A 15,531-nucleotide genomic window follows, 5' to 3' on the forward strand; every position below is an offset into this window, starting at 1 on the left:
CGTTACAATCACCACTCTCTCCTCCTTGGGTACAATCTCCACCGCTTCATCCAACTCACTCCAGAATTATTCTTTCTCTTCCATCTCATACCTAACTTGCGGGGTATATGCGCTGACAGCATTCATCATCACACCTTCAATTTCCAGCTTCATACTCATCACTCTGTCTGACACTCTCTTCACCTCCAACACACTCCTGACATACTCTTCCTTCAGAATTACCCCTATCACATTTCTCTTCCCATCCACACCACGGTAGAAGAGTTTGAACCCAACTCCGATGCTCCAGGCCTTACTCTCCTTCCACCTGGTCTCTTGCACACACAGTACATCTACCTTCCTTCTCTCCGTCATATCAGCCAGCTCTCTCCCTTTACCAGTCATATTGGCTACATTTGAAGTTCCAACTCACCTCCATACTCCTACCCTTCCTCCTCTCCCACTGCCTCTGGACATGCCTTCCCCCTCTCCTTCTCCTTCACTCAACAGTGGTATAGTTTCCACCAGCACCCCGCTGGCCAACAGTACCGGTGGCAGTCGTTGGTAACCCGGGCCAAAAAAAAAAAAGTGTGGGAAAAGTTCAAAGTTAAAATTAAGTTAAAGTGTGGGAGAGGATTATGAATAAGATGGATGTATGAAGGATATGGATGAATCTGAGAGTGAAGTGGAACAGTGTTGAATGTGAGAATTTAAAAAAAAAATTTCTATTAAGGCAGAATGGGGTGTTCATTGTAATAATTAGTAAGTTTGACGTGAATGTGAAGAAAGAATGTGATGTGTGTGTTGTGGGAGTTGAAACATTTATGCATGAGTTTGTTGAACGTTGTGAGCTGGAGGGATACATGTTGAAAATGAAGGAATTAATAAGTAGATGTTGGAGAGGTGGGTTTGTTGACAATGGAATGGAGAGAATTGTGGTTGTTTGGGGTGACTGGTAAAGTGAAAGGATGTAATGTTAATTTATTAAATTATATTTTAAGCCATCCAAGGTTTTCTGTCAAGTTAAGGAAGAATATAGCACATTATGAAAAGAGGAGAGTTGAGGCGTGGAATGTTTTCAAGAGTATAATGGAAAGAGATGTTAAGGTGTTGTATAGTTATGTCAGGGAAGAAAAGTTTATTGGGGGGTTTGCAGAGGGGAGCACTTTCATTGTGATTGGGGAAGAAGGGAGGGTGATGTTAGATTTTGGTTAAATGGTGCAGAGTGTGGGGTAAGATGTATTGGGGATGGTATATGTGTATTTTTAATATTTGATTTCTTTGATATGGAGGGGGTCTGTAGGCTGGAAGCCATGCCAAAGCCTACAGGTTCCCTCACTATTTTCTGTCTTGTCTATCTGAGTATTAATATTTTATTGCTTTGATTTGGTGGTGGTGGTGGTGGTGGTGGTGGGGGGGCTGTGGGATGGAAGCCATGCAAAAGCCTGTAGGTTAATGTTCTGTGTTGTCAATCTGTGGGTTGTTTTTAGTTGGGTTTCTTTGATTTGGTGGGGAGCCTGCTAGAGCCTACAGGTTACCTCACTATTTTTCTGTCTTGTCTATCTGTGCTTTGAACTTTAGTTGAATGTCTTGTATCTTGCGTTTTCTTCTTGTACTAATGATTATGCACATATCTGTGTAAATATGTAAAAAAAAAGAAAAAAGAAAAGAGGTGTATTATGCATGTTTTTTCATAATAAAAGAAAAGAGGGGGAAAAAGTAACCCGGGCCTCGCAATCTGATTTATGGTCCGCATATTTGATTTGACAAAGGTTTTACGTTGGATGCCTTTGCTGATACAACCCTCCCCATTTGTCCGGGCTTGAGCGGCGCTAAGAATGCACCGGCTTGTGCATCCCCAGTGGCTGGGTTATTTGTTAAACCTTGTGAAATATGGTCAAATATGATATGTGACAGAGGAAGATGTAGAGGACAGGAAGAGATGGAAACGGATAATCCGCTGTGGCGATGCCTAACGGGAACAGCCAAAAGTAGTGGTAGTAGTAGTAGTAGATGACATATGGTGAAAAACGTCAAGTCAGTTTTTTTTTTCTGTGCAAATTTAAATTTGGTTATCATTCAAGGGTGACTCTTCAATTAAGGGAGTTTTTCTGTCCCCAGGGTAGATTTTCATGAAAAAACATAAAAAAACAAAAACAAAACACACACAATTATATTGTATTTGTTAGGTTGCGTTGTGTTAACTATGAAAAAAAGATTTATGTCTCAGTGATGACATTGTAATACTTTTTCAGTATGTTGAAAATTCAAATGTGCCAGAATTTCACGGTTTTGGGCTTGTCCCCAACCCAGACCTTTTAACTTCCCCTCTATAATAAAGTAATAAAAATGGTTAAATTCATTAAAGCTTTACTTTGCATTTTCTCATAATAATTTAAAAAGACATATTTTAGATTCATATAGTTTATATATGTGCAATTTGCCCATTTTTATAGTTAAATATCGCTTAGGCATCATTACCAAACAAGTTACTAATTGAGTATTTTAGTTCAGAAATAAGAACATTCACTTTATTCACTTACATTCATTGCACATTGTATGCTAGCTAACAAGTTAGGTTAGCAAGTCTAAGACTTAGATAACTTTTTCTCCAAAAATTGAAAATTGTCATTATCATCACGTGTCATTACCATCACATTTTGCTGTTACAACTTTGAAAAAAAGCATCATAATATCAAACTTATTTTGTAGGACGATCAAAGTTATGCTAAGCTATTTGTTCCAGACCACTTAATAGAGCTTTTTGGGGGGGGGGGGGATTTTATAGAAATGTATTTTTTTAAAATATTTTTTCAAATTTTCAAAAGCCAAAAGTGCCCCAAATTGAAGAGTCGCCCTCAAATCATTTAAGTGTGTGAAAAAGAAAACCAGTATTTGAAATGTATGTGAAATGTGTCTTAGCAATGGCAGCTGTTACATGTAGTATATACGGTAGCTAGCTGCAGTGTTTGCTTTTTTTTAATTGTTTGTATAGTGATAATATGAACACAAAATAGTGTTGTTTCTAATATTGTGATATCAGCAGGTGAATATGTGAAATCTGTATTACTTTACATTCTAGTACAATTTGTAATGTCGCAGGTTGGAATAAAGTTTTTGAAAGGAAAAAAAACGACGTCTCGTTTCCAGGCAACGGCAATCAACAGGAAGAGTGGAGCAGTTCGCATCATCGCTGATAGAAATACACGGTAAATAAACGCTTTGTGTGTAGGCCATAGTTCTCTGCTACAGTCTCTCACACCACTATTTCGCCCTGTGACGGTCTGACGGCTGCCGGGATAGGCTCCAGCATCTCCGCGACCCTGAGTAAGGATAAGCGGTTTGGATAACGAATGAATGAATGAATTAATTAATTAATGCTTTGTGTCCATTATTTCTCCCTCACATCATAGTCAACGATTGCGAGTTTGAAACGCTAAACGAACGTTTTTAAAGAACGACTGTTAGTCCCAGGGGTGATGCTGGTAAGCAGAGTGAGTAAACCAACATTAGCTAGTCGTGATTTGTTTTACATAAACCCTTGCCATGGTTAGCTAACGTTCATGTTAGCTGCTAATGAGCAAGCCATGTATGACGACTTTTTGGCTTCATTTTCTCGTTGTTCACGTTTTCTTTTCTTTCTTTCTTTTTTCTTTTTGATAACAGAGGTAATACCAGGGAAAACCCCATCCACTTGTAGTGGTGGTGGTGCTAGTTTCTCCAACAAAGTCCATGGGACATTAGAACAGCTTCACAGACAAGATGTGGAGTAACAAATGGGAAGAGAGGACTGGTACAAATGAATATCACCAAACACTTACACAGGAGCCATTCGATCAACCAAGATACAATCTTGAAAGGCAAGGTAACTCTAAAAGACAAGGACACTTCGATTTTTATACTGAAACGCGAGGCAATGTTTTACCAACCAGGGAAAAAACTGGGATTGACAGGGCATTTCCACTCAAGCCTGTTCACCACAAAAAAACTGTCAGCCTCAGGACACAAGACTTACTTGACCCGTTTGAAAAAATTTACTCAGGAAACAAAGGAAGAAATATGAAAAACTGCAACAAGAGCCCCACCGAAGTTTCTTTATTGTCAAAAGAGTGTCTTTCAAATTGCAACAGAGACATTGCTGTGTACCAAAGGCCTAAAAAAGACTTGCATAGGTTGCCAGATGAACAGTGGCAGCTGGCCAAAGCAATTCATGAGAAGCAGCTCTTTGTACAGGAGAAGCTTTGTAGAATGGAGGAAATGTTAAGACAGAACCTCAAGAAAGAGAGAGCCGCTTCAGGTGATGACAAAAAGAAGGAGGAGGAGTGGCAGGGCAGAAAACGAGCAGAAGAGGAAAAATACCGCATGGAAACCAGGGTGGCCCCATCCGAGCAGTGGAGGAGAGAAACAGCAAGGGTCAGGTGTAATGAGACACAGGAGGTCAATAAACAGCAGAGAAGGAGGCAAGATGAGTGGTACCAGGGCAGAATGAAGAATTCACATGAAGAGGAGTGGGCAAGACTCAGCCAAGCAGGAATCCTTGGGAAGCCCCAGCCAAGCAGAGACAGAAGAGCTGAAATGGTCACAGATTATGAGAAGAGAGAGAATAGAGAGCTGAGCAGATGGAAGAAAGATATGGTAAAAGAGAATGAGCAGAATCAAGTAAAAAGGAGGGAGGAAAAAGATAATAGGATTGGGAGGGGCATGGGAAAGAGGTCGCAGCAGGAAAATGAGAAAGAAAAAGATGGAGAACGAAGTAGCAGGATGCCTGAGAAGGACTTCAGCAGGAACATGGACAAGAAAGTGGAAAAACTACATGAGGAAAGAGAGTCTAAGGCAGGCAGTACTTCGAGCTGTGATGAAAGGAAACAAAGCATGCCACAGCTTGGACAGTGCAAGTCGGCTCAAAGACTGGTGACACAACATAATGACAATGAAAGAAGAACATCTAAGGTACCATCACAGCCATCAGTTGCTGGTCTCCCTCACTCCAGTGAGCCACAATGGGTGGAACTGAGTCCCAGAGAGAGCCTTGACACCTGTCGCCAGCAACTTCCTTGCAAGATCTGTCACAGAACGTTTGCTGCTGAAAGGTTAGAGAAACACCACGAAATCTGTAAAAAGTTCCGAGGGTCCCACCGCAAAGTCTTTGACTCCTTCAGTTACAGGGCCAAGGGAACAGATTTGGAAACATTCTTCAAGACCCACACCAGAAGCAGGACTCCAGAGGTAGTAAACCATTTTCTGGTCCGTTACAATCAATTCTTTGTGGGATAGAAGACGAGTGTATAGAATTTTCTCTCCACATCCTTTGAACTGTCATGGCTGAGCTGTTGACTCTTTTATAGGTAAAGAAGAGCAACTGGAGACAGAAACATGAGGCATTCATTAGGATTCTGCAGCAGAGTCGTCTTCCAGGTGGCACTGGTGAGCATAACCCACCCATCCAAGACAACCCTGACTATGTGACATGCCCTCACTGCTCCAGACGGTTTGCCCCTGGACCAGCGGAGCGGCATATCCCCAACTGCCAGCACATCAAGAGTCGTCCTCCTCCCCCACCTTGTTTTCGCCGATGAAAATTATAGCGGCTTTTTTTTTTTGCATTAAATTTTCAAATATGTTTCACTTTTAATAAATATGATCAGTTTGTTAATGTTTATATTTCAGTCTTTGTCCAGTTTACAAAAAGTGTAATTGCAGGAGCAAGCTGAATTATTAATAATTGTCAAGCCCAATTATGCGTAGTTAGGAGTATAGTGAGGCTTATATAGTGTCATGTCTCGATTAAGCAGACAAAATAAGATAGCAGTTTGTTTTTATTCATATTTTTACACAAAGCAATGAATGTGCATATAGACCAATGTAACACCTAATCAATATTTGATACGCTGAAAGGTATAAACAAATGCAAAAAATGCTTAGGCATTTTTTCTTTGAAATGCTGATGAGTATAAAACAAACGAAAGCAACACATCGTTATATCGGCGCCGTCTTCTGTTTCAGTAAGGTGCTAAGGCACTGTCATTTATGTTGCATTGTAAAGGTTTGCCAGTGTTGTATTTTTTTTTTATTTAAAAGCTCACAAACCAAGACACTAAGCAAGACAATAGCTTATGAGCTAACATGAACAAATAATGAAGTTTTTAAATGTTTGTTTCTCATGATTACACTCAAAATAAACACTGTAACCAACCAATCGTAAACAAATACACAAAACGTGATTAGTACTTTGCTTTCACAAATCATCCAAAATAAGCCAAGAACAAATATTTCAGAAACATACATAAGAAGTACCAGAGGCTGATATATTGGTTAAAAATGCATCATAAAATTAACAGTACTGAAAGACACTGCTGTCCACATTCTACGAGAACTGTTCAAGTGTTGATACGTGTCACAGAGGGTATCACTAATTTGTTACTCTAATAAAGTTTCAACCATTCTAAGGCAATAACATAAAGTAACGTACTTGTCGAAATCCATTCAGTAGTTTCATGTTTCACACAAATGCCTTTTGCAAATATGGTAATACGACAAACAAAAATTAAAAAGTAAATATTTGCATAGAAAAAGATTTCATAATAGGCACGTTCTGTGATAAATGCGAACGGTTAAAGAAACTATATTGTATTTGCCGTTTTTCCTTTACAGGTTTGTTAGATGTGCTGGAAACAACTCATGAAATCATGTGATCGAATAAGATCACATGTTTATTGTCAATAAACGTATCCAGATGAACTGATTCAACCTTCTTTGATTTTCTTACCTGGATTATTGAGCATGCATCAGGACATGTGATCGAATAAGATTTTCACATTAGAAGATGGCATTGACACGAGTTACAGTATCACTCCAAACGTTACGTGAGCTGCTTTTGGAATAAGTAAAAATAAACCCGTCATATCTGAATAGCCGACCATACAAAACACACACCGTTTATGTAAAATGCTTCCACACTAGTTGCATGAGGTGGGTTTACTTGTTCTGTGATAAATCCTAGCAAATTCTTGTGAGCGGTGGGACTAAAAACTCAGTGTAGACATCACCAAGGCAGCAACAACGAAAAAACATAAACCTTAAAAAGAAAAACACTGACTAAAAATTCACATTGCAGAGTAACACTATAATCAGATTGTCTCTCATTGGTGTAAAGCTTTATGTTGAGTCCAGCCAACATTGTACTCAGTATAAACTACAGCTAGATCACGGCAACTAGATGAGTTAGGTTGATGTGTGCATACAAGAGTATACAAGATATAATCGTACATATTGAAACACAATGAAAATCATGCAGTTAGTGCTATATCAAGCATGTACAATGTAATACATTGTGAGTGGGCATGAGGCTACCTTGGATTAAGTAGAAGCAGCAAACTGCTTCTGAGCATCTCAACTTGACTGCGCCTTCGTATCCATTTCGCATCCTCTGACAGTCACATCCTTTTTACTTTCACGTTTGGCGAGAGCTCAGTCACGCTTTTTTTAACCACATAAGAACATCCTCGGGTATTAGCTCATGAACTTGCTCCTGCAGACCTGCCCCCATGGTTTGTCAATCCGCCTCCTCTTCCACCTCCATCCCCAGGCACACAATCAGACTGGTGATTTCCATTACTTTCTGATCCCGCTCCTCTTAGCGACACCTGGTTAACTGCTGCCCAAAGCCTCTCGTTCTCTTTCAGCAGGTCATTCACCTTCGCACAAAAAAAAACAACAATTAGGTTCCTATTATCAATCAGTTACATTGGTCAAGGAGGGTACCGAGTCAGCCTTTGAGAGAAAAAATGCCTCACCTGCTTCTCTAACGTCTGGATCTTGAATTCCTGATGAGCGACCGTGTCTCGCAACTGCAACAACAATGAAGGCACAAGTTATGTTGAATGCAGTGAGGATGTGGTGTACTCATGTATTCGTTATGCATCATAGAGTGAGTGGGTTTCTGCAGAACAGACCTGGGCTATTTCACAACTTGCTTCGCAGCAAGAAACCGACTCTCCTCTCTTGCAGACTCCAGACTGCTCCATCCCGTTTACCTTATCACAGCCCATCCTTTTAGTCTGAGGAGACAACCACAAAATGTATAAAACACTCATGAACCCAGTTATTCTCCTCTTATTTTATCAATTAGAGTTCCAGCTTACTCAACTAAAACAGACCTTTATAATCAGAATCCATACAACTCAGAGGTAAGGCATACCTGCATTTTGTAAGTTGGATACCAATCAAAAAAAGTCTGGTAGTTTTGAGACATAAAATAATACTCTCCAAAAATTTTTTGGTTTTATCTGTATGATTGTTTGCTTTTAATTTATCACTTGCTGAAATTGGAATTTTAAATTCTTGTTTGACCACTAATTCAACAAACTTAATTAGAACAGTGGAAACAATGGATTAATGAACATACTTCTGAGAGGTCTCTCTCGGTATTAGCCGCCGCTGCCGCAGCCTTCAGTTCCTGTAGCTCATCATAAGGCAAAGTGATGCTCTCAGAGAAAAGAGAAAGCCGGTCAGGTGTGGAGCCCCGGGAGTCAACTGGCATGGGGATGAACTCAGCATCCTGGAGCTCCTGGTGGCAAAAAAAAAAAACAGTCTGATGTTACATCTACATGATATGAACCAAGGTTTTGAAAACACGTATTGTTTCATGCAGACCCATCACACTTTCATACATACCTTTCTAAGCCAGAGAGGGCAGGAGCTGTCTCCTGTTTGGTTTTCCACTGACATCATAGGGGTTTCCATGCGGCACTCCTCGGTATCAGCCTCCACTGTGCCACCCAGACCCCTGTCACGACACTCCGTCTCTGCACCCGGCTCCATCTCTAAATCCACAGAGGAGGAAGATACCTCCTGGCCCAGTCCTAAATATTCAGAGAGACAGAAAAACACACACGCACGCACGCACAAACCAAATTTAGGCTAAGCTCAGAACATTATGCTCACAAAGTGAACAGTGCAGTGCAACACAAAAATTGCCAAGGAAAATATTCACCACTACCGATTGATAGTCCACTGCTGTTAGAGCGAATGGTCTTAGAGTTGAGCACTTTCTCTGTGAAAGAAAAAATTAAAAATAAACACATTCATGAAACAACAAACTCCTGGCTATTTTGAGCACTATGAAGTAGAGGTGACTGATGATGCTGACTGACCCATTATGATGATGGTGTGCCATGCACGGCAGGAGAGGTCTGGCACATGGTGGAGAGAGCCAAAGATGGGTCTTGGCAAGGCAGGGCAAACCTCTGAGCCAAAGCCCTTGTCAGCAGGCATCCCAAGGCGCCCATTTCCTGCATTACCCCATGCAAATATCTGATTGTCTGCAATGGGACATAAATAGCCTCTATTAATCAAAAGATAGGATCTTTCCAGGATCACAAGAGCCTGTGGAATCTTCTCCCTGGGGAGAATGTCTGTACTTGCCATGATCTCAGGCGCTGGGTACAGCAAAACAGTTTAGCAAGTGAAACAATAATGGCAAATAAAGATCAGAAATATAATGACCAACTCCCTCTAGTCATAAAAAAATGCTTTCAGACCCTCGGTTGCTGCAATGGTGAAGCCATCCCCGCAGGATACTTTGGACACCACCTTCCCCCCAAAGGGTCCCACCAGCACTTGGACACCTTGGTGTCTCTTGAAGTCCTTCACCCCTAGCTGTCCATACTTGTTGCAGCCAAAAGTGATGAGACGGCCCCTTTCTGAAAAGTCAAGAGATCATATGGAGTGATACTTCATCACAAATAGTGGCAATTGCAACTGCCATTCATAAATCATATTTCTTTACGGTATTACCATCAATAGCAGCTGTATGTGTCTTTCCTGGGGCTATGACTTGAATCTTGAACCGGGCCAGCTGCTTAACCAACGTGAGTGTAGTGGTATATGGTATTCCTTGGCAGCCCTTGTGTGGTGTAAAATGAAGAAAACTTTAAAAAAAAACCTATACACAATGAGGTCCCAGAGCCATTTTCACATCACTAACAATCTGCATACAGGATTATAGTACTTGCATTATAGCACAGTACCTCTCCGGGATGGTTTTTGAGACCAGAGATACCCTGGCTCAGACCCAGCTTGTTGAATTCATTGTTCCCACAGGCCAGTACTTTTCCTGCCTCAGTTAGAAAGAAGGTTCCATCACTGCCACATGACACAGAGGAGATGGTGGCTCCTTTCGGGATCTCCACCTAAACATATGGCGGATGATACTACTTAAATACATTCTTTTTGTCTTATACGCTGTAAAAAGTCCTGCTTCCTTCAACAGTGGGGTAAATGAATGCAGTCATGGTCATATCACTAAAGTGAATATGGACTAACTTGCATAGGAGAGGAAAAGTCATCCTCACAGTCCAGGCCAAGACGTCCTGCAACAGGAAATCAGAGAGAGAGAGAGCGATAAACAAACAAACAAACAAATAAATAAGTAAAATAAAAAGTTAAAGAACAACTTTGATGTTGAGTCTGAGTTTTGAATGTGGGTCAAAAAGTTTGCTGCCTCCACCTTGTGGCTACTATTAGAACAACAAAAACAGACTGGATGGAAACCAGGTCAAACCGGCTGAGATGATCATATTTTTAACAACCATGTCCTGCTATGTACCGTGCTCTCCACAGCCCCAGGAGTAGATATCCCCATTCTGGGTCAGTACCACCACATGGTTGTCTCCACAGGACACCTGGCAGACAGGCCGCTCCTCAAAGAACTCCAGAAGCACCGGCTCCAGGACCTCCATGCCTAGCTCGCTCTCTACGCCAATGCAGCCATAGTAGTCTGACCCAAACATGTACATCTGGTCCTCATCTGGAAAAGATGCAGCAGCAGGGTCAACAGTAAGGTTTTACTGTATAAATATCAATTCTTTTTTAAGACAAGATTTATCTGGACTTTGTTTTGGTTGAAGTTGCTTCACTCACCAGTGACACAGGCAGAGAAATCAGCCCCACAGGCCACCTGTCGGATGGCCTTCCCCTGGAGCTTCTCCACCCTCCTTGGCTGCCGGTACGAGGCCTGGTCTCCATGGCCAAGCTGGCCTACCATCTTGGCCCCACCTTGGACATTCTGACAAGAGAGATGAGAAGACTCAGATGAGCAGAGCACCCTCCCACCCCATCTGTCTTCTTGAGGTAGTTTGATACTCACAGCCCAGGTGTACAGCTCTTTTTCCACAGTCACCACCGCAAAGTGACTCTCGCTGGCACACACTTGCTGAGCACTGTTGCCCCCTTTAAAAGTGTCCAGTTTCTGGGGGGTGAACTTGCCCCCACCCCAAAAGTACACCTCCCTGGAGCGTGTGGTCACCACTGCAACAGGGCTCTCTGTCACCGTGCTCAGCCTAAAACACAGGTTATGATGAATCATCACAAAGTTCTGATAGGAAATCAAATTTGGTAGAAATCAACAAGTTTAAGTACAGCCTATGCGGCAATAGTAGAAAACATCTTACTTTGGTTTCTTCATTGCTGAATTTAGCAAGACAACTCGCTCCTCAAACTCCCTGCAAGAGTATTGTTATTAGGTTATTGGGTTTAAGAACAATCTCTATGGGATGTTATCCCCAGCATCTCTCTCTCTCTCTCTCTCTCTCTCTCTCTCTCTCTCTCTCTCCAAACAACTTACTGTCTGCAGCAGGAGACAACTGGCTGGTCTAGAATCTGGTCAGCTGTGGGCCTCTTAGCCGGATCCTGGAAAACAAATACATCACAATCACTTAATGCTCATATCCATGACATAGCTGAGCTTTTTGCAAAGTTGCATATTGGACAGCAATGTTGCCACCTGTATCAGAACCCTTTCCAACAGACTTTTCCCCCACTCACTTGATCGAGGCACTCGTATACCAGCTTGATCAATGCAGAGGAATAAACATCCGAGTTTACTTCCATGGTCCAATTGCCTTGGACTATTTTCACACACAGGTTCAAGGGGTTCTGAGCGGACACAAAGCAGCACAGTGAAATTGAAAATTTCCAACATTTTGTCAAATGCAAATAACTGGAAAACCTGTCAACCTACCGTTGCATCAAACGTTCTGGTAAGAGTTAAGACTTCAAAAATAACACAACCCATGGCCCAGATATCTGATTTGAAGTTGTACTTCACTCCTTGACACAGTTCAGGTGACATGTAATATGGGGTTCCCACACACTAGGATTGACAAAACAAAAATGAAAGCAAAATTAAGATAAGCGAGGCAATATTAAAATCCGCTTTCAAGTTGATGAAAATGCAATATGCATGCTTCAGCACTTTGGTTACTACATACAACAAAGTGCTGTTTTGTCAAATACTTCAAACCGAGTGTCTGCAAAGCAACTTCACAGTCAACAAACACCACCTCACATACTCTGTGGCCCACTCGGACATCTCAGTCTTCATTAGACAGGAATAGCATCAGACAAGGTCACAGCAGACAATTACCAACACACAGTCACTGCTGACATCTCTGTCATGTGCTTTCATCACAACTAGTTCCAGTGGCTGCAATAGGCTAGACCACAGTTAAGTCCGATTCACTGATATGTATGAAAAGTTGCAAAAAACCTACATTCCCCCTTGAATTTATCTTTTTTTATGTAAATGAATGGCATTCTAAATAAAAACTAGAACAATCACTCAATCTGTCACAACATTAAACATGAACACGTCAAACACAGAAATGTAACACACTGATTTTGTAGCTAATGTAAATATAAATGGAGGGCCACACCGCACAACTTACAGTCTCAGCCATCGAAAATTCAGAGTCGAGCTTCTTTGCGAGGCCATAATCCCCCAACTTGATAAGGTTGGTCTTAGTCAAGAAAATATTCAGCGTTTTGATATCTCTGTGGAAAAAGAGTGGACAGAAAAAGAAATTGTTTCCAGAAACGGAGAACATGATTGTTGCTCCGCATTCGCTGATCACTCAAAACTTCATTAAAGCTCCAAATAAGTCACTGATCATTCTACAAGCTTGTTAACAACAAATGAGACAAAAAGCAAAAGATTTTCAACAGATCTTGAGTAGAGCAATTTACCTGTGCAGAATGCCAGCCTTGTGAATATGGGCTACTGCTGAGGCAATTTGGTACAGGTACCATATGGCCACCTAAGAGAAATATATCACTAGTGAGAATATTTTTGGAGCACAAGTATAGTATGTAAAAAAAAAAATCTTGAAATTGCGCCATACCTCCTCAGTGAAAAGTGTCCCCTTTTGCTGGTTGATTTTATCATAGAGATTTCCTCCTGAAATGATGCCACATTGTGAAATTTAATCAACAATCAATACCATCTAGACCAATCTCATTCAAGTACAAATTCAGCTGCCGTATTTCTGTACCATTGCAATATTCCAATTCGATGAGTAAAGTGTTTTTATCCATGAAATGATTGAAGTAGGCTATGATGTTATTGTGCTGCAGGATGGAGAGGATGCTTATCTCGTTCATGACATCTCTGCGCTCTTTGTCTGAGAGGCAGTTCAAATCCACCTCCTTCCACACCACCAGAGAATTATCCTGGGAAAAAACAACAGGGATTCAGTCCTAAGCAGTGGTTTAGTGGGGGGTTAAATGCACCAGTTTCCACAGTTTTAACTTAAGTAGGGCTTGGCAATAATTCAGTGTTGCGACATCGCCTCTCAACAGTATCGTAGCAGGATGAAATTAGGATATCGTCACACTGTGATACACAATTCTGTTGTCTAAACTAATGACGATGAGAATCTATTACCTAAAATTTCTCACAAAAGCAGGTCTGAAATATTTGAGGGAGTGTTATTTGAAAACTAGGTTTGGTGTGACATTGAACTTATGTTACAAAACAGGTCAATGTGATGAACTTCAGTTAAGTTTTATTCCTAGATATGGTATTCTTTGCATATGGAATATATATATATATATATATATATATATATATATATATATATATATATATATATATAGTGTAAAATTCCCTGATTATTGTGATATTTTCCATATCATCCAGCAGAACTCTTCATTGCATAAGCTCATAGTACACACCAAAATGAATCGTGTCAAACAGATGGAAATGATGGGGAATGTTGTATTTCAATGGGTAATGCCTTTTAAAGAAGCAATGCTCAAATTGTTAGTCGGTTGCCTAATGATGATCACTGACTTGAGATCATAGCTTTCTTCCCCTTTTTATTTACCCCATCACCAATCCTGACCTTACAGCTTTCACAGGGGCTAGAGAATACAAACCTCTTCTTTCACAGAAAAGGATGCAGGGCATGACTAGGTCATTTATCTTGGTCTCACTCAAGAATTTCTCACAAGGTTACAGGGGGGGGGGGGGAGGCTATGCCACTTGAGTTGGCCACACGCATTTTGAAAGTGTTTTCCCAACTTAGCTCTCAAGTAGGCAAGCCCTCCCCCCCACCACCACTACGTCCTGCAGATTTTCCCTGCCTGCTTGCTGTTTAACCAGTCGTGTCGTATGAAGGCACCTAAGCACGTAAAGTGTGCCGAACCTGACAAAATGAAGAGAAGATTGGTTGAACAAGTAGGGCCTCGCCTATGCAGGGTGGCAGAGGAAATGTACAGGACATGTGGCGCTTGTGGACCGGGTCGGTATAACACTGCTTTAGATCAGGAGGTGTTCCCCCTGTGGCGCAGCTAACGAGGTATTTCGGTGGGCTGTCGTCGTTCAGACTGCAGAAAAACTTCCAGACTGCAGGAAAAACTCCCCAACTCACCTCCGTTCTCCTGTAAAGGGTCGCTTCCCCAAACGCCCCCCTCCCGAGAATCCGGATGGGAATGTAATGCAGTTTCTCCTCTTCGCCACCAAACGTGCCCGACGTGGACTGTCTGCTGGCGACGGACTCGCTGCCCAGATCTGAGTTTAACGAGGCGAAATGCCTTTCATGGTCCTCCAGTGACATGTCTGGGCTTCAGTTTAGGCAGTGCCACACAAAAAACAATCCAAAAAAAAAGAAGAGACTAGGCCCTAATGGCAAGTTTGTCTTTTTTCTTCTGCTTTACTGCTAAACAAGACCTAAACACATCTACTGCGTCACATATCTTAAACAGCAAGGCGTTTATTGGCCGCTTTCAGCGCAGCACAAGTCACCAAAGTGGACGGAAGGAACAACACGATATCTATGTGTTAAGGATGCCGTTTACTTGTCGGCCGCCGCGGTTAGGAAGTCGCCCGACCTCATCTCGTTCAAAACGCCTGTTTCCCACCGTCAGTCAGTCGGCCTGTGTATCTACATGGAGCCGCGATCCCCCCACGGTTGCAGATGAGATCGCTTTTCAAAAAACAACAACAACAACAATGGGCTAGTTAGTACGTCTGACGGGTTTGGCAGACTTTTCCGACCGCTTCCACTGAGCGAACAGAGCGACGGCGCAGAGAGAGTCCACCGCCGCGCACGGAGTCCATCTTTTCTATTTCCATGCATGCTCACAGACCCGGAAACACTCTCAGATTACATGTCCCAAGTACCACTACAACTACTACAGCCACTACAGGGGCACTACTTTTTTTTTTCAATGCTCCGCTGAGTAAAGCTTAGCAGAAAGCTTAGCTTTATTATC

General features: G+C 41.7%; 1 protein-coding gene across 1 annotated transcript; it reads right to left on the reverse strand.

Annotated features, from left to right (window-relative positions):
• Positions 1–5,789: 5,789 nt before the first annotated feature.
• LOC130126210 (serine/threonine-protein kinase Nek9) lies at positions 5,790–15,344 on the reverse strand. Its single transcript, XM_056295619.1, has 23 exons — positions 14,688–15,344; positions 13,308–13,485; positions 13,158–13,213; positions 13,003–13,073; positions 12,705–12,810; positions 11,999–12,130; positions 11,803–11,913; positions 11,603–11,667; positions 11,430–11,480; positions 11,126–11,318; positions 10,900–11,044; positions 10,586–10,786; positions 10,303–10,349; positions 10,008–10,169; positions 9,775–9,883; positions 9,519–9,680; positions 9,132–9,299; positions 8,978–9,031; positions 8,653–8,840; positions 8,384–8,545; positions 7,932–8,036; positions 7,773–7,826; positions 5,790–7,673 (listed from the first exon to the last, which is right to left on the reverse strand). The coding sequence occupies exons 1-23, from the start codon at positions 14,871–14,873 to the stop codon at positions 7,494–7,496; spliced, it is 2,886 nt and encodes a 961-aa protein (XP_056151594.1). The 5' UTR covers positions 14,874–15,344; the 3' UTR covers positions 5,790–7,493.
• Between the last annotated feature and the right edge of the window lie 187 nt (positions 15,345–15,531).

Source organism: Lampris incognitus, chromosome 16 (genome assembly GCF_029633865.1).
Source record: "Lampris incognitus isolate fLamInc1 chromosome 16, fLamInc1.hap2, whole genome shotgun sequence".
NCBI lineage: Eukaryota > Metazoa > Chordata > Actinopteri > Lampriformes > Lampridae > Lampris > Lampris incognitus.

Coding starts and splice junctions, on each gene's coding strand:
- LOC130126210 (XM_056295619.1), bottom strand. CDS start 14,873: ATGTCACTGGAGGACCATGAAAGGCATTTCGCCTCGTTAAACTCAGAT. Junction 13,486..14,687: donor CCCTTTACAGGAGAACGGAG/GTGAGTTGGGGA, acceptor GTTTTTTCCCAG/GATAATTCTCTGGTGGTGTG. Junction 7,827..7,931: donor CAAGTTGTGAAATAGCCCAG/GTCTGTTCTGCA, acceptor TTGTTGTTGCAG/TTGCGAGACACGGTCGCTCA.